Source organism: Terrapene carolina, unplaced genomic scaffold (genome assembly GCF_002925995.2).
Source record: "Terrapene carolina triunguis isolate 2854851 unplaced genomic scaffold, T_m_triunguis-2.0 Scaffold192, whole genome shotgun sequence".
NCBI classification, from domain to species: domain Eukaryota; kingdom Metazoa; phylum Chordata; order Testudines; family Emydidae; genus Terrapene; species Terrapene triunguis.
Genome location: NW_020664543.1, coordinates 874,188 through 897,404, shown reverse-complemented (window position 1 = coordinate 897,404; position 23,217 = coordinate 874,188). Strand labels below are relative to the sequence as shown.

Sequence of the window (23,217 nt, the reverse complement as noted above, 5' to 3'; positions counted from 1 at the left end):
CCCAGCGCGGCGATGAGACAGGCCATGGCCCAGGCCGAGGTGGGGGATGACGACTATGGGGAGGACCCGACAGTCAATGGTGAGGCCCGGGGGCAGTGCTGTGGTGACTGTGCCCCTTGGCTGGGCACTGATGGACCCCTCTCCCCTGAGGCTGGGACACCCCCCACTCAGAGCCAGGGAGCCATTGAGTGGGTCACAAGCAGGGCAAGAAAGTGGCAGCAGCTGTGGGAAGCCCACAATGGAACCGCACGGAGAGGAGGGGCCGGGGGAGGGCAAGGGGGCCGAGCATCAGCTTCCAGGAACAGACCCCCATGGGGCTGTGAACTCGGGCTCCCCTCCTCCACACATCAGCTGGGCGGATGCTGCCTCTGCAGGGGCTTCTGGGTACACTTTCGAAGTCTGGTTGTGAACAGAACAAGTGCCCAGCCCCTCCCTTCTTCTGCCAGGGCTGGGGCAGGGACCCACTGACCCCGAGCAGATCACCTGCAAGGGCAGCAGGGGTCAATGCACTGGAGGGCTCCAGTGTAGCAGGAATCCCCTGCTCTGGTGCCTGTACCCCCCCTCCCCCCGGAAAGGCACACGGATTCTGTGAGCTGCCCCACATGCTGCAGTGAGGGGCACATTGCTGCCTGTCTTGCGCTTGTTCCCATGCCACCCCAAGTGCTAACGAAAGCCCCCCCTTTCCCCACACACCTGTGACTCTTTCCATGCAGAGCTCCAGCGCTTGGCCGCCCAGTTCCTAGGAATGGAGGAGGCTTTGTTTGTGCCAACGTCGACCATGGCAAACCTCATTGCTGGTGAGTGCCGTGGGGTGGGCAGACCAGCACAGCGCTGGCTGGCTACGAGCCACCTGCAGGGCTCGACAAGTGGATATTGCCTGCCACTGGGCTGGGAAGTGTGTGTGGGTCTGTGGAATTAAAGCTGCAGCCCCAGCCTCTCCCAGCAGGGGGTGCTGTGGGGAACAGGGAGCGCCGACTGTGGGGGGAGCCCCCAGCTACTCCCGTCCCAGCCTGTCCAGCAGGAGGTGCTGTGGGGAGCTGGGCGGGAGCACTGTTGTGGGGCGGGGGGAAGCTCCCAGCTATTTCTGTCCCAGCAGGGGGTGCTGTGGGGGGCAAGGCAAGCCCCAGTTGTTCAGGGGCAGCCTGGACTGTTTCCAGTGGCCGAGGGAGGGGGTAGCCAGTCCCTGGCCCCAGGGGCTCAGTCAGCAGCTGGCTTTTGTGGCAGCCGCTCCCCAAGAGACCCATCTTGGCGAAGGGGAACGCCAAAGCAGCCCCTGCTTGGCCCACAATCTGCTCTGTCTATGGGGCCAGAGCCCTGCTGCTTTGTGCCCCACGCAGCTCTGCCACCCAGAACTGCTCCTGACGTGCTCCCCCCAGTCTGTCTGCCAAGGCCCCCACCCTTCCCCCTCCTGTCCCGCTTCACTGCCGCCCTCTCTTGTCCCAGTGATGTGCCACTGCCAGCGCAGGGGGGCTCAGCTGCTCGTCGGGAGGGAGGCCCATCTGCACGTCTTCGAACAGGGAGGGGTTGCTCAGGTATGCGGTGCGCTTTGGCCTGGCTCGGGCACCCTCCCCCGGCTGAGGAAACCCCGGGGAACTGCCCCAGGACAGCTTTGGATGGGCTGGAATGGGTGGGTCCGGTTCTGAGCCTGTCCTGGCATGGAGGGAAGGGCCAAGGGATGTATGAGGAGCATCCCCTGTCTCTGCATGGCCCTGGGGGTGTCTCACGTGATCACCACCTGGGCAGGGCCATGCACACACAGCGTGTCTGTCGTGAGCAGGGCCCGAATCTCAGAAACAAATCCCCATGTGGCTGCTGTGCGCGGAGCCCGAGGCCTTGCCCTGCCCCATCACTCTAACACGAAGGGGGGCAGGTATCTCTAGTGGAGGGGGTGTGGGACGGGCCCACAGGGGGGGCAGCACTGCCCACGTTCTCAAGCTGGTCACAGCAGGCCTGTGAATCCTGGCCAGCTGCTGCCCCCTGTGGCCGCTCGCAGCAGCAACCGTGGGGGAAAGAATTCCCTGCCAGGCTTTGCCCGAGGAACTCTGTTCCCCCGCCCCGGGGTGCCCGGCTGTCCCCTGCCCCACTCCCTCGGCCTCTGCTGCTTCAGGCCTTTACCGAGGCTCAGGCTTTTCTTGGTTTGTTATTAAATGAGCTGTCCTGGGGCTGGTTCTGTGCAAACCCAGGGCTCAGCCCCTCGCTGGGGTGACACGCTCGGCAGCATCAGCCCCTGGCAGAGCTGGGCAGGAGGGCCCAGGCCATTGCGGGTAGCAGCAGGGTGCAAGTGCTGAGCCCAGGAGTCCCGGGAACACCCTGGGCTGGGACAGATGGGGGGAGGTGTGGGGTGGAGATGTAGTGGGGGTATGACAGGGTGGGGCAGGGACACCTGGGTGTTACATTTGGAAGTGAGCAATGGTCAGATGTTTCTTTCCCACGCTGGTGAACATGGCTCGCTGGGGCGGAGCATGGCTTTGGGTGCCTGCGGGCCTGCCCACACTCACCATGCTGTCCCGGGCACAGGTAGCTGGGGTCCATTCCCAGGTGCTACAGGATCTGCCAGAGGGCACCTTGGACCTCGACGAGCTGGAGTCGACAGTCCGTGCGGGCTATGGCAGCCGGTACCACCCTCGCTCAGTGCTCGTCTGCCTGGAGAACACACACAGCTCTGCAGGGGGCCGGGTGCTCCCCCTTGCCTACCTCAGGGAGGTGAGTCTCGCAGGCCAGTGACACGAGTGTGCTGTTCTCAGCTGCTTGCCTCCTGGAGCTGGCATGAGAGGGTTCCTGGGGGGTGGCACTACCGGCCCTGGCCTCAGCCCCAAAGCGCTATCTGGGGTCCTGGTCTACTGGTTCAAGAGCCAACTCCTGCCATGCCTGCTAACCCCGAGCGGCTGGGCCAACTGCCCTCTGCGCCCCATATCACGGGTGCAGCCACCCACGCGTGCTCGGCCCCACAGGCAGGGCCCTATCTGAGACCGAGGGGCTGGGCTGAGTGTTGAGGGTGGGGCGAGGCAGCAGGTTCCATAGAGCCGCAGCCTGGCAGTGGGCCCCTGAGTCCAGCCTCTGGCAGCTCTCCGGGGCTCCCCATCCAGCTGCTTCACCATGTTCCTCCACTCCAGGTGCGCCTGCTTGCTGACCGCTACGGGCTGCACATCCACATGGACGGGGCACGGCTGATGAACGCAGCCGTGGCCCAAGGCGTCGCCCCGGCTCAGATCACCCAGCACTGCGACTCCGTCTCCCTCTGCTTCTCCAAGGTGTGTCCGGAGACGGGGTGCAGGAAAAGTGACAGTACCAGGGGGCAGGTTCCCCTAGGGCCAGCTGGGAGGGGCATGAGGCAGCTCCCGGCGGAGCCCACTCTGGGCAGGCAGCTGATACCTAGGAGTGGGGGTGGGAGGCCCCGTTGGGGCACAGGGGTGGGAGGCCCCTTGGGGGCCGTCTCTGACTCCCTCTCTTGGCAGTGCAGGGGCTGGGTGCCCCGGCCGGGGCGCTGGTTGCTGGGTGCAGAGAGTTCGTGGCAGAGGCCTGGCGCATGCGGAAGCTGCTTGGTGGAGGGATGCGCCAGGCAGGAGTGCTGGCGGCAGCTGCCCGCGTAGGGCTGGAGCGCATGGAGGAGACACTGCAGAGAGACCACAGCAACGCCCGCAGCTTCGCCCAAGGTGCCTGCAGGTGCCCTGCTCCAGAAGCGAGGCCGAGGTGTGGGAGAGGGTGTCAGTGCAGCAGGGCCAGGAGGCAGTGGGCTGGACCCTGCCGGCAGGACCCCAGGTCACATTGTCCCTGGCTCAGGGGAGCTGAGGTTGGCCCAGTTCAGTCAGGGATAACCCTGACGTCCTGGCCCCATCCTCCTCTGTGCCCCTCCGGGCACGTCGCGGGAGCTCAGCCTGGGCACAGAGAGGCTGTGGCGTTTGCCTGCCCTGGGAGGGGGGTAATCCAGCTAGGGGCTCCCAGGAGGGTCAAAAGGGGAACCTGGTAGCTCCCCGGCCCCATCTCCTGTGAGCAGAGGAGGGATGGGCCCCTCGCTGTTTTACCCCAGGGGCTGCAGAGTCCCTCTGCACCATTGGGGGCGAGCCTGGCGCTGGTACAGACGTGTGTCCTTCATCCCCAGGCGTCTGGGAGCTTGGCTCGCCCATCTGCTCCGTCGACCCTTCGGCCGTGGAGACCAACATGGTGCTGGTGAAGGTGGCTGTGCCCTGGCTGTCCCCTGAGAAGCTGTGTGAATGCATGCAGGCGGTGAGCGAAGAGGAGGTGGCTGAGACTGGGCGTGCTGTCAGCGTGCGGCTGTTCCCGTGGGCCGCACACTCCCTGCGGGCCGTCTGGCACTGTGACGTCTCCGCACAGGACACCCAGCTGGCAGCCAACAAGCTGAAATTTGTGGCCGAGCAGTGCTGGCGGGAGCGAGGTGCTGTGCCCTAGAGCAGGCAGGAGGGGTGCACCCGGGACAGACAGGAGAGCGCTCCTGCCTCTGCTGCTGGCTGCCCTTTGGAGCCCAGGGCTGCCAAGCCAGAGCGAACATCCCAGCGCCAGCCGGGGGCCCACCCTGCCCAGCCCTCTGCTCGCCTCTCTACACTCCACCGGCCCAGCCAGAAGCTGCTCACAGCTCCAAACACGGGAGCAGGCCAGTGACCCCTGTGCCGCAGTGCTGCTGCCAGCTGACTCAGGGCCTTGGCCCCTCTTCCCACAATGCCTCTGGAGCTATCTCACAATCTAGGGTGCAGTGGGCGAGGGGGCAAGGCCGGGAGCTGCAGGATTCCTGCCTATAGGGATGTGTGCTATGGTCCATGCACACAGGGCAGCGTGACCCAACTGCTCTAGGGTTCAAGGGACCGTGTGAGGATCTACACCCTGGAGCCTGTTGTGAGGCTGCAGGGCTGGAAGTGCTGGTGCAGCCTGCGGAGCTCAGGGCTTTTGCTGGCCCAGCAGGTTTGCACCCGTTGGTTGCTGGAGCTGACAGCCATGTCCCCTCAGGTGCCATCTGGGCAGCTTCCTTCAGGCACTGAATCCCGCTATGCCTCCTGGGCGCCCATGACCCCATGCCCCTGGATCGGCGTGGTCTGCCCATGGGCTCTGGGCCGAGTTGAAGGTGTTGGTTATGACCCACAAAGCCCTAAATGGCCTGCCGGAGGATTGACCCTGCCCATGCTGTGCTGGGCCCCAGTGATACGCGAGGGGGTGGCTGGCAGGGCATTCCCCAGGCGGGTCCGGGGCCCCTGGAACTTGCTGTGAAGTAGCCCCCCTTGGGGGCATGCTGAGAGCCCTGGGCTCCGGGGGCTTGCAGGGGAGGCTGAAGGGGGCCGGGCTGGGGCAGCCCACGATGGAGTCTCTGGAGTTCCTGGTCCTGCTGCTGGGCTGCAGTTGTGGGTTGATGTCAAGGTGCCTGGAGCCGTGCAGAGGCTGCTCTGCTTCCCTACGGCTAAATAAAGAACAAGCTCCTGGCCTGGCTCAGGGGTTTGTCTGCTAAAGCTATATTTGTGCAGGGCCCCAGCTGTTCTGTGGGGAGATCCCAGCCCCAGAGCGGCCCAGCCCCTGGCCTGGGAGCTCTGGGTGACAAGCACAACCTGAGGCAGGGCCACCTGAGCCCCAGGGCCTTCAGGAGCAGCACTGCAGCCTGGCTGCAGAAATTCAGTTTCCTCAACAGGAGACGCCACTGCGCCTGGCCTCGCTCCCAGCCTGCGCTGCAGCGGGGGACGGGGCATGCAGAGAGGGGTTCTGGGTGATGCCCAGCCCGGCTCCTTCCCAGGCAGGGAGAGCCAGCACGTGGGGACACTCAGGGAGGGCAGACAAGGCAGGACTGCAGCAGCCCCTGGTGCAGAGGGGTGGTGGCAAGGCTGTGCCAGGCGGCAGCCGGGCCTCCAGCTCTTTCAGCCCCCAGGGGTTGTGGTAGCCTGGGAGGGTGGGAGGCTCCAAAGACAGACAGATGCTGGCTGTGGAATCACAGGAGCCTTTTATTGGGACAGGCTGGGCAGAGGCAGGACAGACAGGAGGCCAGGTGCTCTGGCAATGGGAGGGCAGCTGAAGCAGTAGCAGCAGGGGGCTGTGGCAGGCTGCAAGCAGAAAAGCCTCAGGCTGGGGCTGACTGCCCCTTGGCGCTGCTTCCTTCACCCCAGGCTTGGCACCAGTCTGATGGGCTTCCCTGCTCCTCTCCAGGTCTTCCACAAGCCATATCTGAGCATGGTGCAGCAGCCATCTGCCCTGTGCTCCCCTTGTCCCCATCCTCTTCCCTGCAGCCGGCTGGCTCTGTGTGGGGAGGGTGCAGGCCCTCTCTAACAGGCTGGCCTCCATCATAGCCAGGGTCCATTGGATTGAGGGGAGCCATATTGGTTAACCGGGAGGTGGGCGGGCTTGCCCCAAGAACTCAGGGAATCCAGGCTGCAGCCAGCAGCACCAGGGGGTGGAGGGACCTGCTGCTGTGGGGCTTTAGCCTCTGCCCCCTACCCGCTTCCCTCCCAGCAGCAGGGGCTGCAATGCAGGGGGCACGGGATGGCAGAAAGGTCAGTCCCAAAGAGGCTGCAGGCAGCGGAGCGCTGGGGTGTCCCTGCCCATCTCCCTGTGGCTCAGATGGCCACAGAGCGTGTGGCTTGCTGCAGGCCGAGGAGCCGGGCGGCGAGGAGGAGGAGGGAGCCAGCCAGCACCTCAGAGCTGAAGGAGAGCCAGGCCAGTGCCATGGACCAGCCAAAGCTGACGCGGACATGGTCAAAGTGCTGCTGGTTGTACATGCGGACGGTCTCGGCGAAGGCCGCCCCCGAGTAGCTGATGTAGACGCTGATCCCGGTCAGAGTCAGCAGGCCTGCGAGAGGCAGAGACAACAGGGCTCGGTGCTGGCCTGGGGCCCCAACCAGGTCCACCACAGCGGCTACTGGGCCAGTCTGGTGCCGTGGCAGCAGCACAACGGGTGTAGCTGTGCCCAGGTGCTGGGACCAGGGGGAACGGTTTTGGTGGCCTCACAGTGCAGCCCCCAACTCTCACTGGTGGCCGCTCTGACCATTTGTCCGAGCCCCACCACCACCCCCAGGAAGGTGGGTTGGGAACTCACCAGCTGCTGCGGAGTCCTGGGTTCCTTCGGCACCATGCACACCAGCCCCACGTCGGCCCAGAGCTCCCGGGGGGGCTGTGTGGTGCAGGGCACTGATCCCTGCTGGCAGTGCCAGCAAACACCAAGGTGGCGCATCCAGGAGCCACAGTGGCGGCTGCTGCTTTGCCCCCATCTCTGCTCAGGAGACTGTCGTGGCTGCAGAAAAGTGCTGGTGGCCGCATTTGAGACGTGCTGGCTTAGCTGCCCCCGGCACACCTTGCAGCCAGCCGCCTGCCGAGAGGCTGCAGCTACCCCACTCCAGCCCCTTTGTATGGGTCCCCGTGTGCCCAGAAGCACTGACAGTTCTCCCCCAATGCACGGGGAGGGAACCCCAGAGCAGCTCAGCTTTCTGCAGCACAATGAGCCCTGGGATATGTCCCTGGACGTTCTGGGGACCCCACGGGTGGCATCGCACCAGCGAGGCCGCAGCGCCTGGCGTGTGGCTTTGCAGAGCAGCTGCTGCCAGCCAAAGCAAACCTGGGGGCTCGGCCGAGGTGACTGCATGACGGAGCCTCTGTTCCTGTCTGCACTATGGGGGAGCCCCCCGTAACAGACTGTGGTTCAGCTGCCCCAGTGATGGGGGCAGACACGTCCTGGTGAACGAGAGGACTCATCGCCCTGGGTCGATGTGCGGAGACAGCGCTGGGGGTGGGGGGTCAACAGCCCACGCTGCAGAACGCCTGGCAGCTTTGCCTCTGTCCCCAGTACCACGTGACTGGCTCTCCCATCATCAGTCGCATCCGAGGGGTGGGGGTGCCTGGGACACCCACAGGGCCTGGCCCTCTGAACACAAGCTCCGGAGAAGAGCCCGGGACCGGGGAAGAGCTGAGGTGGGATTCAAAGGTCAGAGTGAGGGGATGCAGCCGACGCTCCCCATGGCACAGAACCGGGCCATGGAGCGAATCTCGAATAATGCTCAAAGTGGCACCTAAGTTGCTCCTCTCTGGCCACTTGGCAGCTGCTACCTGGCAGCAAATCAGTCACAGCTGAGCTGGTGACAAATGGAAAAGATTCCCTGGCCATCCCCAGTCACCCCTGGCCCCAGCTGGGTTTCAGGGTCAGGCAGGAATTGCTATGTGCTTCATATTCATATTGAGCGACAGGGAGCTCAGCAAACAGAAGTGGGAGGTGTCCGGCTTCCAGGGGTTCCAGTGAGACCCTATATGTCACCCGCGGCTCTGGCATGGCCCCCCAACCCACCTCGCCAGCACACAGCAGTCCTGGCTGCTCCAGGCACAGCACCACCAATGGGGTGGGGAGGAGATTTCCCAGCAGAGGCACTGGCAGCTTTACGGAGCTCCCTGCCCTGGGATCTTGATGTGGTCTGGTCCCTAGAGAGCACAGAGCAGCCAGGCCCAGGGAGAGCTGCCCCCTCACAGGTCACACGGCAGGGAGCAGCCACAGAGCACCATGCCTCTGGTACCAAGCGTGCAATCTAGCGCTCAGCCTCGACCCCAGCGCTCTCGCCTGACGCCGCTCACTGCACAGCCCTGGGTTGTAGACCTGGCACGTTGCTGCCCTCAAAGCAAAAAGCCTGTTGGTTATTTACTCTCCTTTGGCCACAGAATAAAATCCTGCCTCCCCTGCAGCCATCGGGCAGCACTGAAACGCAACCAGTGAGGAGCAGACCCGACCAGAACTGTCACCCCCAGCCAGCCTGGAGCGAGAGGGCCCTGGCCACTGGCACGTGGGGTGGAGGAGAGACCAGGGATAGGCAGGGAGGCAAAGACAACCCAGGCCAGGGGCAAAGAGAGCCACTAACGGTGAGGGGGTGAAGAGGCCAGTCCTGCCCCAGGCTCTCGGCCTGCATCCGGCTCCCTCGGTCTCTGTCCCCCCCCGGTGCCAGGGCAACACAGGCCCACACTGTGTCTCTGCATGTCTCCCCAGGTGGGGCTGTTCCTTCCCCTCAGCAAGGAAAGGGGGGTCCCAGCCCCAACCCCCCACCTTCACCTCAGCCAGCAGGTGCCCCTCCCTCGCCCACCATGACTCCGATGCGATGATGGGGCCGAGGGACAATTCAAAATGTGCTTAGTTTAGAGGCTGGGCAGCTGCTCCCTGTGAGAGGCGGGGGCAGGACTGGGCAGCTCAGAACTCGGCCCCAACCACCGGCAGAGAACCAGGCGGCTGGCCCTGGCCCCACGCTGGCCCCACGGGTGTAGCTTAGCCCTGATAGGCAGGAGTGCGGACAGGAGAGGTTACAGCCCATAAACATTCAGACTGAGCCAATCCTGCTAGACCCCAAACCAGCCCCTCCCCCACCAGGGGCTGCATGCTTCTCTCCTGCTCAAGCTGAAAACCTGAACTCCCACCAGCAGGAGCCAGTCAGTGCTCAGGACTCTGGTTCTATTTGTACAGCGCCTAGCGCAAAGGGGGCCCTGCTGATCTACAACGGGATAAAGAGCAACATGCCACCACCTCTCGCAGAGCCCCTCCCCCACCAGGGCTGCAGGGGTCCTGCCCGTTACCCAGAGGCTGGGAACAGAGCTGCCAGTGGGCTCAGGGTCACTTTGCAGCCGTTTCCTTGGGGCAGTGGCAGGGGCAGTGTGGCTCCATGGTGGCCTGTATTGGGCAGGGGTCTGTAGCTCTCTGCTCAGGGATCCCCCCAGCCCCTGCACTGCAATTCTCTCCCCAGCAGCAGCAAGGAGAGAACCCAGGGCCAGAGGCAGGGCACTATCAAATCGCCTTCAGCTGCATCTGTGCCAGTGAAACCAGGACCTGTGTTGCGCCCGCGCCAGCTCGGGGCAGCAGGGCCTGGAGCTGGGCAGGACCCCAGTGGTGGAACCGCTGAGCAGCGAGTGTGACGATGGGAGATGGCTGAAAACCCAGGGCTGCCTCAGCCGCTCAACAGCCCGTCCCCAATGGCTGTGCTGCCTCAGCACCTGGGCCCCGGCTGCTCTCTGCAGGGACTGAGCCCCCGAGAGACAGCACATCCCCCCCACGTTGCCCACACCCGCCGGCCGCAGCCACTCACCTCCCAGCAGGAAGTAGCAGCCTGTGAAGAGTAGCAGCTGGCAGCTTTGTGCCAAGGAGCTGACAACGCCACAGATCCAGCCGAAGACGAGGAGGATGAGGCTGAGTGGCAGCATGACCACGAAGGCCCGGTGCATGCCTGCCAAGGACACAGTGAGATGACCTCCGGCGGCCGCACATGCCCGGGCTTCAGGCTGCTGAGACGGGAGCAGCAGCAACACAGGTCCCGGCCCTGCTCTGTGCCCACCAGGAAAGATGAGCCTCAACTGTTCCAGACCTTGCACTGGGCACTGGCCCCCGTCCCAGCCCCGTCCCTCTCCCCTCCCCCCGGCCCATGCAGGGACCCAGCACAGAGACACCTGAGCGTGGGTGTCCTGAGCAAGGCCCCCAGCGGAGCAGCACATTGGGCACCCCTCCCCCCTGTGAGCAAGCCAGGGACAACGTCCCGCCTGGGGGCCAGGGCGACTCACAGATCAGATGCTGCAGTGACGCGGGCACCTCTTGGGTTTCGCTCCCAAATGGGTCGATCAGTGGGATGCAGACGTTCCTGCCTGGAAAGGAGGAGAAAATAAACCAGCCCCCAGCCGGGACGTAAGGGGGGGTCCTCTGGCCTGTGTTATACAGGAGGCCAGACGAGACCATCCTAACGGTTTCATCTGCCTCGAATCTATGGAAGTGGGGGGGAGGGGCCTCTATGGAGGATTTACAGCCCCCAGGGCAGGGACCCCAACATCCAAGCCAGGGATGGGCGTTGGGGCTAAGGGGACAATTTCACTAGTGAGTCGAAAGCTCCCCATGCGGGTGGCATTGCTCAGCTCAGTGAGAGCTCTCGGCAGGGAGCTCAGGGCTGGGGTACAGATGTGGGAGCTGGGGCCTCCTGCACCTGGCTGGGATGCGGGGGGTGGGGGACCTGCTGCTGTTAGTTCTGTGTTAGCCAGCGGCCCTTCTCTCTGGAGGAACTGCAGAGAGCCCCATGCACCCACCCACCCCTCAAGCCTTTATGGAGCCTTCCTGCCCCTGTGGCAGCAGGAAACCCCCTCTCGTGGCATTCTCGCTGGGAGCCCCATGGACGCCTCTGCCCCAGCCGAGCTGGGAACTCCCCAGGGCAGTTGTGTACATGCCAGTCATGCCCGAAGCAGGGCTCGCTCCCACTGCAGGTACTGAATTCCCTCCCTCCTGTCTGCCCCATGTCCTGAGAGCAGCTGCAGGCCTGGGTTCTGGGTTCTGGTCCTGAAGCCAGGGGCCCTGTCTGAGGCTGAGCCAGGGCTCTCTGCACGCCACAGGAGGCGCTAACAGGAAGATGGGGACCCCATGCAGCCAATCCCTGGGCACCAGACCCCCCTGGGTGGCAGGGCACAGCTCCCAGGCAAGGCATGGCTCCTGCAGGAGAGCTCAGTGCAAACCCAGCGCCTGCAAGTGTGTCTGTGGAGAATGTAGTGTCAGGCTCCAGTCGCTGAAGTGGCACATTGAGAAGCAGAAACTCCAGCCGCCAGGACCCCACAGAGCAGCAGTGCCTGGGAGCGGAAAACGCTGCACCATGTGGGACAGTCATTGAACCTCTCAGGCCCCCCCTGAGAAGCAGCTGTCAATAACAAGACCCCAGGCACAGGGCCAATTCCCACAGGCCCTCGGCTCTGCAGGGAGGTCTGGCCTGGGGCCCGTTGGAATGAAAGGCAGCACGAAGGGGCCCTCCGACCTGCCTGGCTGGGGGCACAGCGCCCTGCAAACCGACAGGAGCCCTGGGAGGGGGGGGACAGGGAAAGGATCCAGTTAGCAGCAGCCCCTGTGACAGCGCCTGCTCCGGGGACAGCAATGAGACACCAAGTAATTGCAATGCAAGATCTGCGAACCAGCAGCCCTGATCCAGAGTGCAGCAAAGCGCTGGCTCCGCTGGGCTGTTCTAACAAGCCACCTTCACCAGTGGGGGCTGCTCCTGTCAGCCCACCCCCCCAATCCCGGCAAGCAGTGGGAGAGATCTTCCCCTGGGCACAGCCCCTCCCCACAACCCCTGCCAGGCTCCATGCCCCCAGGAGCGACCGAGACAGGGACATTACAACTGGAGAGGCCCCAGCAGCTGGTCAATTCCCTTCCTGGGGCCCAAGAGAGGACAGCCTCCCTCTAGCCAAGCGCTTAGCTGCCCGCCCATCACCACAGGACAGCGGGACAGTGCTGTGGTGCGCCAGGTGCAGGACACGGTGACGGGCCCAAGGTCACCAGGGCTGTGGTGGGAGCAGAGAATCCAGGCTCCAGTCCCGGGCTGGCGTCTGAACTACTGGGGAGCGAAGCGCTGGAAGGGGGGGGCAGTGACTAACCCAGATAATTATCCGCAATTAAACCAGCTGCTGCCTCCTGGGGCAGGCTCAGGGCAGGAGATGCTGGCCCGGGGAGACCGGCTGAGCGCTGCCCCCTGCCACAGGCTGCAGCACCGCCCGGCTGGAAGTGGTTTCTAGTACAGGGTTACAGTGGCTCTCAGCCCCCCTCCCCCCGTACTGCCCCCGGAACCAGGCGCCCCGGGTAGCTCCTCACCTCTCGCCGCAGGCCCCGGACCGCAGAGGCGCACGGAAACCGGGGGGCGAGCCGCGTTCTGCGGCCCTGGGCAGGGGGCTTCCCGGACAGGGGTGGCGGGAGGGGAGCGCAGCAGGGAGCTCCCCGCGGGGCCGGGGAGCCAAGGGGGGCGGGAAGAAGCCGAGGGCCCCCCGCCCAGCTGGCACTGAAGGGCGAGGCAGGTTCGCTGCACACACCCCGCGGGGTGCCGGGAGCGCAAGGGAGCGGGGGTTCAGGGTCACTGCTCCAGGGGAAGCTCACGGCAGCGCCGGCCCCCGGCTGCCTCAACGCCCGGAGGCGCGGGAGCCCGGGAGGAGGCTGATGAAGCGGCGATAAATGGGGGGCCCCGGCGGGAACCCGGGCTGGCAGGATGGGGGTGCCCGACCCGACGGCGGGGTCCCGGCGCCCGTTACCTTCGCAGACCCGCCAGAGCCCGGAGTGGGAGCTGAGCGGCTCCGGGTCCCGCGCCGGCTCCACCCGCAGCAGGTACCAATAGTCCGACCCGATGGCCACGGCCAGGAGCCCGAAGCTGACGATGCCGCTGAGCGCAGCGCCCAGGCACAGGGCGCCCGCGGGCACCGCGCCTGGCCCCATCCCCATCGCCGCCCGACCTCGCTGCTGCCGCCTGCGCCGCCGGACCAGCCGCGCCGCCCCTCACCCAGCCTCCGGCCGCACAGCCCGGGTGCTTTGGGGAGCAGGGGTCCGTGCGCCCCCCTCCGGCGTCCTGGAGCCTGGCACCGCGGCCCCCCGGCAGGGTCGCTGTGCCCGCCCTCCCCGGGCGTGGGCTCGCACTGGGGCCGGGACAGGGCCGTGCAGACCGGGGGGCGCTGACCCTGGGCGCAGCCTGAGCCAAGCGCTTCGCACCCTCGGAGGCCGTGATCCCCCGCGGGAAAGGGCCCCTCGGCTCGGCTCCGCGGGCTTCGACCCCTTGGCCCCGGTTCACGGGGGACCCCGCGCAAGGCGCACGTGCTGTGGACACGGGACCCCCCCGCCGCAGGCATGGAGCGCCCGGGCTGCGGGCTCCGGCGTGTGCCCATCCCTCCGCATCGGGCCTGGGCGCGAGCCCCCGCCTGCCGCTCATGGGGCAGGCCGGGCCGGAGCTGGGGAGCCGCAGAAAGTGGCCTTGCGCCCCGCTCCCCGCGGGCCGGAGCTATGCAGCGCCCGGCAGCCTCTGGCAGCTCGGGGCATTGGAGCAGAGCCCGGACAGCCGCTTCCCCTGCCAGGGCCTGGGGCTGGAATGGCTGCCAGCGCTCTGCTGTTTGGGGGTGTGTGGGGGGAACAGCCAGTCGGACCGGCACCCCACTGCAGGGACAAAAGGGGCTGTGACCCTGGGGGTACCCGGGCTCCCTGCAGAGGAGGGTAGCACTGGAAGGGACCTCAGAGCCTAGGTCATCGATTCTAGTGCCTGCACTCAAGGCAGGACCAAATATTATCTAGGTCTGGCCCATGTTGGCTGGGGCAGAAATAAACCCAGCCGGGCCCCTCTGGAGCAGAGAGCCCCGAACTCTCCTCCAGCCAGGGCCCCCAGACTCCAAGTGTTCCCCTCACCCTCCAGATCACAACCTTGGCTCATTTTCTCCATCTCCCGGCTCTCAGGATACTCGTGGGTCACGTTTTAAAACTTTTCTCCACCCCCCCCAATCCCTCCCCCAGAATGGACACTTACATTTCTTTTTAATGGAAGCTGAGATCCTCACCCAATCCCAGGACTCCAGGAGCTGGGGCTTTAGGAAAAACATCAAACATCTTAAGAGTTGATGACAGTACAGGAGCCTCCTGGATATGATCCCCTGCAGCCCCATCTCAACTGCCTTGGGGGCACCCAGAGACAGCCCAGGGTTTACAATGGCTCCAGCCGCTCCGTGGAGCCGGGCCCATGCACAGAAGGGGACCCAGCCTGCTCCACTTGCACTGCGCCCCGAGCCCCCACTGGCTCCCCCTGCCCACCACTTGCTTCTCTTGGCCAGACGACCGTCTGGCCAAGGGCTCCTCTCTGCCCCCCGACCCCACACGCCGGCTCCTCTCTGCCCCCGTGCCAGACCCAAGTGCACCTCTGGCTCCAGGCAGTCTCTGCTTCTACCACCTGAGGGACTCCTGCCTGTCTCCCCGGAGCTGAGCCAGGTCTCCCCTGGTGCAGAAGCTTGGCTAGTCTCAGCCAAGTGGGGGGGAGAACAGTGGCGGGGAGCTTGGCTGAGCCCCTCCAGGCAAGTGCGTCTTGAGGGCTCCCAGCCGGGGCAGGTCCTGGCCTGGCTGATTGCGCCACTGCCGAGGCGCCGGAGCGATTCCTGGCCCTGGGACTGGCCCTGGCTGCGCTGCCAGCTCACCCTGGCAGTCGCCTCCCAGCAGGGCCGGTGAGTGCATCCGGGAGGCAAGGCTTGGGGGAGTGGGTCTGTGGGGCGCATGGGGGGGTGCTGGGCTGTGAAGGGGCGGGGAGGATCTGTGTGTGTTGGGGCACTAGGGAGTGGGGGTTCTATGTGGGGTGCTGGGCAGTTGTGGTGGGGCGTGGGCAGGGTGGTGTTGTGCAGGGCGCTGTGCATTTGTGGGTGGGTCGGGGGGGGCTCTGGCCATAGGGAGTCAGGGGGTGCTGGGCGTCAGGGGGTGGCTGTGTGGCACGGCACAGGCCCACTCCCAAGGGGAAGGGGCATGCTGGCAGCACAGGGTCGGGCAAGCCACTGTGTGTCTGGCAACTGCTGGTCTGTAAATAGTGCCCTCATATTGGGCTGGGCGGAGCCGCCCCTGCCATGCCATGCCCCATTGCCTCTGGCTGGCCCCTTGCTCCGGGGACTGACCCCCCCACGCCATGCTCCATTGCCTCCATGGGGCCCACAAATATGTTTGGCACCAGGCCCACAAAAGGTTAATCCAGCCCTGCCCAGAGATGCTGCCCCAGTCTTCTCTGGGAACAGCTCCATGGGGTTGGGGGATCCCTATTATCACCTGTTCCAGGGTAGAGGTGATGGTGAGTGGTGTAAGAGGCTGGGGGTCCCCACAAGCGGGTAGGATCTCACACAGGGGGTGGGCCCAGTCTCTCCTGCCCCATGACAAGAACAGGAGGGGAGGGGCTAAGGGGACAGACAAAGCAGCAGGCGGTGCTCTCAGGCCAGGTGCAGTCATGGCAGCAGGAGGGGCAGGGCACTTCCTGGGGTTGCTGGGAGCGGCTGTGCACAGTAGCCTGGGCGATGTCTCTGGTCTTTGGCAAGGCCACATTTGTTCCTCCCCTTTGGGGCTGTTCCAGGGGATAGAGCCTTGTGCATGAAGAATACATGATAGAGAAACTAGCCACGGGCTGCGGGGACAGGCACTGCGGGGTGTTGGACCCACAGGGGTGGGCAGTCAAGGGGTCAGCGTTGAGGGTGCGTTGGTGCAAAGGGGGCAGTAACCCAAGGAGGAGATGGGTTGACACATTCTGGCCTGGGCACTACTAATTCCAGGGGGAGCGATGGATGTAGCCAGTGCTGACGTGGGCGGTAGTACAAGGCACTGTGGGGACAGCGGCGTGCGGGGGACAGGGTCCTTCCTAGCCACACAATCTCCCTGCTCCTGCCATGGCCCCTGTCATCAGGGAATCAAACAGTCCTCATGGTGAAACTGCCAGTGATTGTCAGGAGAGTGATGGCACGAGGCTCCCAGGCCGGAGGAAGCACTGCACCCAGCTGGAGCCTCATGCAGGTGGGATGTAAACCAAACAAAACAGCCAGATCCGGGGCGGCGGGGCACCAGTACCCCCCCGCTGACCAGAGCAGGCTCTAACATACTGTGAACTAGAGTCCTACACGCATCGAGGCTTCACTCAGCTCACCTGAGAAGAGAGGGGGCAAAGGTAACATTAGTCACCTTTCCACCAGGAAGCAACAGGAGCTGGTTTGGGCCCTGGAGCAAGTTAGAGCAGCCCCATGGTTGCCTATACCAGGTGATCACCGGAGCACAGCACACGCCAGCCACGCCCCTCCCATATCCTATGCGGGGGGGGGGGGGGGAAGCAGGTGACACAGTCTGCTATACCAACCTTGTACCGCTGAGGCCGTGCCATATGCCAAGGAAATCCCCAGTGGCCACTTTAGTGCAGCTTTAAGTCCCCTTTGCTGTGCTGCAGCAGCAGAGAAGGGACTTGACCTGGTGCTCTGTGGGCAGTTACCTAACGGCTAGGCCTCCTGCAGAGTACTGGGTACGGGTTCTGCCACTACTGCCAGCAATGGGAAATCTCTTAGCTCAGCGGCTAGAGCTCTGTGGTTTTGGAGGAGATGGAGCAGTTGATTTATACAGTAATAGCGTCTTGCCTGCACTCATGGATTTATGACAAGGCCATTTCCCCAGGAGAGAGGTTTATACGAAAGCAGCAGCTGTTATTTATGTTCAGATTTTATTTAATATTCACAAGAACCAGTTCCAGGGAAACTGTGAGGGGCAAACCCACAGTGGAGCCAGACAGCCAGGGAGAGCCCCACTGGACTGTCTGGCCAGTACGCTGCAGCCAGGCATCAGCCTGCGTGACAAGGGTGATGTGCCCAGCACACCAGGCACAAGAACCACTGGCACCATTGGGAATATTCTAATAGGCCCCACTAGAGTTGGCCCTTCCCTGTTCCAGGCAGCATCAGGGATTGCACAGAACTGGAACTAGATAGACAGGGAGGGGCAGAAAAGGCAACTGTCTGTCCCAAGCAGCCGGGGCACTTCTGACAGGGCTGCACAAGGGAGATGCTAGTCTTGCCCCAGTCAGACGGGGACCAGGCACTGACTGACTGCCAGTGGAACTGTGGTTTGCAGCCTCCATTTTGCTCCCATCACTTTCAAATCAAGCTCTTGAAATCATGTTCAAAATCACCTGAAATGTTAAGGAACAAGAATCCCGTAAACAACAGGCGGCTGGGCCTTGCTCGCTGCAGCGGGTGTCTGTGAGCAGGAGAAAGGAGTCGCTCAGCTTCCCCCCATCCCTTGCTCTTTGTCGAGTGGTGACCACACACTGGCCAGCTTTACTAATGAGCAGAGTCCTGCTCCAGCACCAGGCCCTGACACAGCTGAGGCACAGACCAGTATCGGAATCGCCAGGTGGCACTAGCTCTAGGAGGCAGCCTCCCCCTGGCCAAGCTGATCTTGGCTGGTGGTCTCCAACCCCGAGCCAAGCCCACAAGAGCTCTGGTGCCCTAGTGCCCACAGGGAGCCCACCTACCCTCTTACCTGAGTCAGGATATAGCCCCCCTGGGATAACTTCTCAATGACGTCAAAGTGATCCGTGTCAGCAATGTCCAGCAGAGAGACTCTCCAGCCAGCTGAGCGCAAGGCCTGGAGGGAAGAGAAAGACCAAGCACTTCAGAGAGGAGGTGGCTGCTCCTCCACACAGGAGCCAGGCACCAGGGTGAGGGAGATGGGAGGAAGCAGCAGCAGCCCTGCCCCAAGAGCTCCCACCTGGAGCAAATGCCACCAGCAGGGAGTGGGGCATCCTCTCCCTGAATAAACAGGCCCATCACAGAAACTAGCCCCATGTCCCCCCCAACACCAACCCCCTGGGGAGTTCGCCTCTGTGCTGGATCCTGCACTGCGGTGGGAGAGGCAGTCTCCTGTTATACGCCTCCATCTCCCTTGAGCCCCGCTGAGTCATCACTTGGATGGGAGGCTGAGGGGGGCCAGGCAGCACTAAGCAACGGGTCCCCCTGCTGCATGAGAGTCATTCTGGGCCATTCTGCCAAGAGGCAAATGGCAGCACAGAGCATCCCACCACCACCCTCCGGGATCAGGTTCCTTGCTCTTTGCTGTCTGGTCCAGCTCTTGCAGTCTCCCATCCAAGCTCTGGCCCCACCAGAACCTGCTTAGCTTATAAGCTGGAAGGAAAGCCAGGCCTGAAGTGGGACAGCCTGCGAAGTGCGCCTCTTCCAGGCCTGAAGTGGGACAGCCTCCAAAGTGCACCTCTCTTTAGTCACCCCCACTAAAGGAAGGGGTGGAAAGCAAATGCCCCTGGGGGCCAGCACAGCTCTCTAAGCTGAACAAATCCCCTCCTGCTCTGGCCGCCCCTGGGTAGCTCCGCCTAGGCTACCTTCAGCCCTGGCTAGAGGCCTGCTCCCTGTATTCGGGACCCCCTGGCTTGAACCTGCCGCCAATTAGTGGTTACCTCAAGGGCTCCAGCTCAGGCAGGGCCAGTCCAACTACTTGTGTCCACAGTACCTTGCTAAACCCATCCTGCCCTAGCCAGCCAGCGCTTCTCCACACCATTGCACAGACCTTTAGGGAAAATCTAGGGGTGCAAGAAGTGACCAGCCAGGGCACAGCCAAAGCCCCAGCTCCTTAGGGACAGGAGACCCCAGAGAGGTTTCCAGCTGGGTGCCATGTAGCAAGGGTGCAAAAAGAAACAAGGTGAGTGAGGTAAAATATTTTATGGGACCACCTCCTGCTGGGGAGAGAGACAAGCATCTGAGCTGCACAGAGCTCTTCTTCAGGTCTGGTCTACCTCACCAACAGAAGCTAGTCCCATAAAAGATATTGTCTCACTCCTTATGTCTCTAATATCCTGGGACACCTGCAAGCAAGGGTGGAAAGAGTCTAGTGAGTTGGGCTGGAGTCCTGCCGCTGACTTCCCTTCGCACGCACGCAGATGCACACACACGGGCGTGAAACAGTAAAGACGATGGGGCTGCTGGGAGCAGCACCTGGAAATACTCTTGGGATTGTCTGTGGAATTCTGGCGAGTCGTGTTGGGCCACAGCGATCAGCACCTCACAGGCCTTCCTGGCAGGCGTCGCTGCTGTCACGCCTAGGACGGGGCTGTTCCTCCAGGCGACCTCCCTGGGTAGAGACAGTGTCACTGCAGAGCAGTCAGACCTGCAGGGGAGGAGCAGGGCTGGGGCAGCAAGCACAGCCTGTCACCCCGCTATGGTGGGGAAGAACTTTCCTCTGGGCACAGGGGAAGCCAGTCCTCATGTTCACACTGCACACCGCATACCTGTACTGCCTGTGTGTGCCTGGGAAGGGGCTGAGTATGCACACCCAGGATGTGTAGGCGGGAGCAGGGTGTGCACAGCCTGTGCATACAAGGAGTGCGCACGTACCCAGGTTTGTGTCCACGGACTGCAGTGTACTGCCCGCGTGTTAGAAGGGGGCGGGTGCAGGCTGTATTGGCAGAGTGTGTGCGTGTGGGCTGGAGCAGGGGAATGCATGATATGGTGCACACACAAGGGCAGGGGGTACAGGGACAAGGGGCCATGCAGGCAGGGGCAAGCTGCCTGTGTGTTCCTGATCGTGAGTTCCATGGCTGTCTCACTGAAGGGTGTGTTGGCTCTGGACCCCAGGGCGCTCACCGGCTCATATGGAGCAGGTTGTTCACGGAGGTGTGCATGATGGGTTCGAGGTCGTAGACTCCACTCACTAGAAAAGCTCCTGGAAAATAAAAACACCCTAATCTGTGTGAGGGCCTCACCTGGCTTGTGGGACCCTACGGCTCACAGCAGCCTGCCCCATTCCCCAGCGTAGGGGAAATTTCCTCTCTGGCCTGTACCTCACCGCAGTTTTCCCAGGTCACTGCTCAGGGCAGGGTGAGACACCTACCCCGGAAGGCCACGGCAGGGCCGCGCCAGTAAGCATGCTCTGGAGGACACTGCACACTCAGACCTGGAGGGAGAGATGGCACCTGGGAGCGTAGAGACAGAGACACACTGTGGTTCCCTCATGCTCCCACTGTCTGTTTGTTGTATCCCCATGTGGTCTCCAGTCTCACACATAAACAGAAAGATTCTTGGGGCAGAGATAATCGATTACATGTTCGTACAGTGCCTGGTACTATGGGGCCCTGGCCGCTCGGTGCTACCACACTACAGACCTGGGCAAAGGAGGCTGCCAGGCAGAGTCCATTGCATTATATGCCGCTTTGGAACAAGGAAACACTCTGCTCTCTTCACCTCTCAGCAGAACAGAGCCACGGGGCTGGAGTGGAAAGGGGTGTAATGCATCATGATTCAATGAGCCAATCAAATGAGCAAACCCTGCTTTATGGGGCATGGAGCACAGGGGAGGGGTGGTGAGGGTCCCTGGGGAAACCAGGCGCTACCTTTTATGTCTGGTGTCACTCCGTACTCCTCCCAGTCAGTTGAGAGCACCATGGCTGCCAGGTGAGCCCCTGCTGAGTGTCCACACAGGTAAACTCCGCTAGACAGGGCGAGGGTAGACAGAAGGAGCTGTGAGCAGGGAGTTAGGGGACTGGTGTCTGCACACCCAGCTGTGGGGCTCCCCTTTGGAATGGAGGAGTCTGCACAGCCTGACAGAGTCAGAGTATGAAGGTGGCAGCATTCCTAGCAGTGGGGTCAGAAGAGCCAGATTAGTTCTCATCTGCTCCAGTCCCCCACCCCACCGAGAGGAGGGTACAGTAGTGCATGTCTCCAGACTCCTACTCCTCAGGGTCCATCCACACGTACTCACTACCACAGTTCCCGAATGCTGTGTGAAATGCCTTCAGCGTGATCTGCCTTGACGTGGCCTCCTCCTGCCGTGGGCCCTGCAGGTTGGCAGGGACAACAGAACAAGTGCCCAAGAGCTATTCGCTGCCCTACCTGATCTTTGAATACTGCTGCACAATGAAGGCCACGCTGCGCCGCACCTGCGCCACCATCACATCCAGGTGGCCTAGGCAGAGAGCACAAAGTGAGGAGGGGCCACAGGGCCAAGGAGAGGAGATGCTGTTCCCACTTCTGGCACCTCTTACCTTTCGGAACCACATCATAGCCAACCGCCACCACCGCAATGCCCTGTGTCACCAGAGGGGGCGCTATAAAGCCCGACACCTCCTTACTGGGGAAGAGAAACACTGGTGAGTCACATGCTCAACTGCTTGGGATGTAGCCGAGCAGCTCCCCTGCGCCCGAAGCACCTCCCGAGACAGGGCCAGCCACAGGGATGCTCCGAGGGCGGCGATTATCTGCCTGTTGGACCTGCAGCACCCAGGACAGGCCTAGCTTCAACTCTTTTTACTCCTGAGGAGGAAGTTCTGGGGCTAAGGCTGAGCCCCTCACACAGGTCCCCCCGCCCACAAATAACTCCCTGAAAAGGACTTGCCTCACCTTAAAAACTGCCAGTATCCACCGTGGATGTACAGGACGAGGGGGAAGGCTGCAAGGAACAACAAAGGGTAACCTGGCAGGCAAGGCGCGCTGCATGTTCCCTCCACTTCCCCACTCCCTGTTCTCCCAGCTCCTCTTGCTTTCATCCCACTCCCCCGCCTCTCCCCATTTACCTCCAGAGGGATCTGTGGGTAAGTAAATGTCCAGTTTCTCCCCATCACTGCCCCCATAAGGGACATGCAGCAGGGTCTGCATGGTGGCCTGGGCCCTCCGGGTGCCTGTGAGAGAAATGAAGGACAAACCACATACACTGGCTGCTCCATGGTGCAGCAGGCAAGCAGCCCCCTCACCCCTCCCTGGCTCCCAGACTTTGTCTCTCAGCTCTGACCTGGGAGCCCGCCTGTTTCTGGTCAGCTCTCCGGCACTGCATCCCCCTTTGCCAAGCCACCACCCTGCAGTCCAAACCCTCTTAAATCCCCACCTGCTTCTGTGGGGCCCACAAGGGAGTTGGTCATTTACAAACAAAGGCCCCAAGTCACCCTGTTTGGGTGATTAGTGGGTCCTGCCATGGGGGTCTCTTTCTCTTCTCTGCCAACTCTTTGGGGTTGGGGCTGTCTTTGGATTTGTGTCGCACAGAATCCAAGCACAAGCATCATCAAACAAATAGAACAGAGCAGGCAGAGCACAGGGAGAAGTCTGGGTCTGGACGCTCACCTAGTAACCTGCCAGCGCCCCCCAGCTCTCAGCAGTGCTATACGCTACTCTCTGCATCTGAGATGCTCTCTCTGCACAGTACGTGTCACATCTGCATCCATTTCTCCACCCTTTGCTCTGTGGGAAGCTTATCCCCTGGCAAAGCCTGCTGGCCCTTTACCTTCAGTCACCGCCCTGACATGGGCCTCTATCACCACCTCCTTGTCCATGCGGTGAGACCACCGGCTCGGGGCATACTGCTTCTCTAGCTCCTGCAGGGAACACACCACAAATCCAGACACACACAATGGGGCTAGCACAGCTAGATTTTTATCTTCTTGCCTTCAGATGAGTTTCTGGTCCTACAAAGCTGGTGTTTCTGGGACTGGAGAGAGGGACAGAGCAGGATCCACCCACAGAAAAGGCAAACAGAATGTGTACGTGGCTCCCAGCATTAACAATCTCCAGCTATTGATGTTGTGTGATGTGAGTCTTAAACCAGTGTTCACGCTAGAATAGCCGAGGACTGTGGGTCGGAATTGAGGGGCATTGGTAGAGCTCTATGTGTGAGGGGAGCCCAGGGCTGGAATGGCAGGGGGACAATGGGTTGGGATTGAGAGACATCAGAAGAGGGGAGAGAGAGAGAGGGAGCCTAGGGCTGGAATAACAGGGACCAGGGAGTTGCAGGCTGGGACTGAGGGGCACTGGCAAAGCTGGGAGGAGAAGGTTATACACCACCAGTGGTTTCAGTCCCAAAGATAATAACTGAGCTGTTCCAAATGAGGCTCCCTGGACTTTGATCTCCATGTCCTGAGAGTAGAGGGACAAGGAGTCACAAAGACAAAGTGGCTCCTAATTACCCTTCCTCCTGCAGGATACTCTAGTCCGCAGCCTCCCGCCACCCCC

General features: G+C 62.6%; 3 protein-coding genes across 3 annotated transcripts in view; 1 reads left to right on the top strand and 2 right to left on the bottom strand.

The window, feature by feature from the left end:
- The first annotated feature begins 6 nt into the window (after positions 1-6).
- Positions 7-5,457, top strand: LOC112110769 (probable low-specificity L-threonine aldolase 2). The gene is made up of 7 exons (XM_024205932.2): positions 7-79; positions 714-797; positions 1,444-1,532; positions 2,518-2,703; positions 3,114-3,251; positions 3,461-3,653; positions 4,100-5,457. Exons 1-7 carry the CDS (start codon positions 13-15, stop codon positions 4,405-4,407), a joined length of 1,065 nt encoding a protein of 354 aa, XP_024061700.1. The 5' UTR covers positions 7-12; the 3' UTR covers positions 4,408-5,457.
- A 637-nt stretch (positions 5,458-6,094) lies between these two features.
- TMEM235 (transmembrane protein 235) lies at positions 6,095-13,177 on the bottom strand. Its single transcript, XM_024205959.1, is given in 5 exon segments — positions 6,095-6,573; positions 6,576-6,778; positions 10,035-10,172; positions 10,504-10,584; positions 12,991-13,177. Coding segments are annotated over 5 exon segments (699 nt in total). The 3' UTR covers positions 6,095-6,483.
- Positions 13,178-16,940: 3,763 nt separating this feature from the next.
- Positions 16,941-23,217, bottom strand: part of AFMID (arylformamidase) — a 19,224-nt gene continuing 12,947 nt past the window's right edge. The window contains exons 3-13 of the mRNA XM_026654554.2: positions 22,678-22,696; positions 22,493-22,583; positions 21,792-21,896; positions 21,619-21,667; positions 21,264-21,349; positions 21,112-21,184; positions 20,613-20,710; positions 19,867-19,945; positions 19,219-19,354; positions 17,756-17,860; positions 16,941-17,402 (exon numbers count right to left, since the gene is read on the bottom strand). Of these exons, the coding sequence (XP_026510339.2) occupies positions 17,373-17,402; positions 17,756-17,860; positions 19,219-19,354; positions 19,867-19,945; positions 20,613-20,710; positions 21,112-21,184; positions 21,264-21,349; positions 21,619-21,667; positions 21,792-21,896; positions 22,493-22,583; positions 22,678-22,696 (871 nt within the window). The 3' untranslated portion in view covers positions 16,941-17,372. The remainder of the gene's footprint in view (positions 17,403-17,755; positions 17,861-19,218; positions 19,355-19,866; positions 19,946-20,612; positions 20,711-21,111; positions 21,185-21,263; positions 21,350-21,618; positions 21,668-21,791; positions 21,897-22,492; positions 22,584-22,677; positions 22,697-23,217) is intronic.

Coding starts and splice junctions, on each gene's coding strand:
- LOC112110769 (XM_024205932.2), top strand. CDS start 13: ATGAGACAGGCCATGGCCCAGGCCGAGGTGGGGGATGACGACTATGGG. Junction 80..713: donor GGAGGACCCGACAGTCAATG/GTGAGGCCCGGG, acceptor CTTTCCATGCAG/AGCTCCAGCGCTTGGCCGCC. Junction 3,654..4,099: donor CGCCCGCAGCTTCGCCCAAG/GTGCCTGCAGGT, acceptor CTTCATCCCCAG/GCGTCTGGGAGCTTGGCTCG.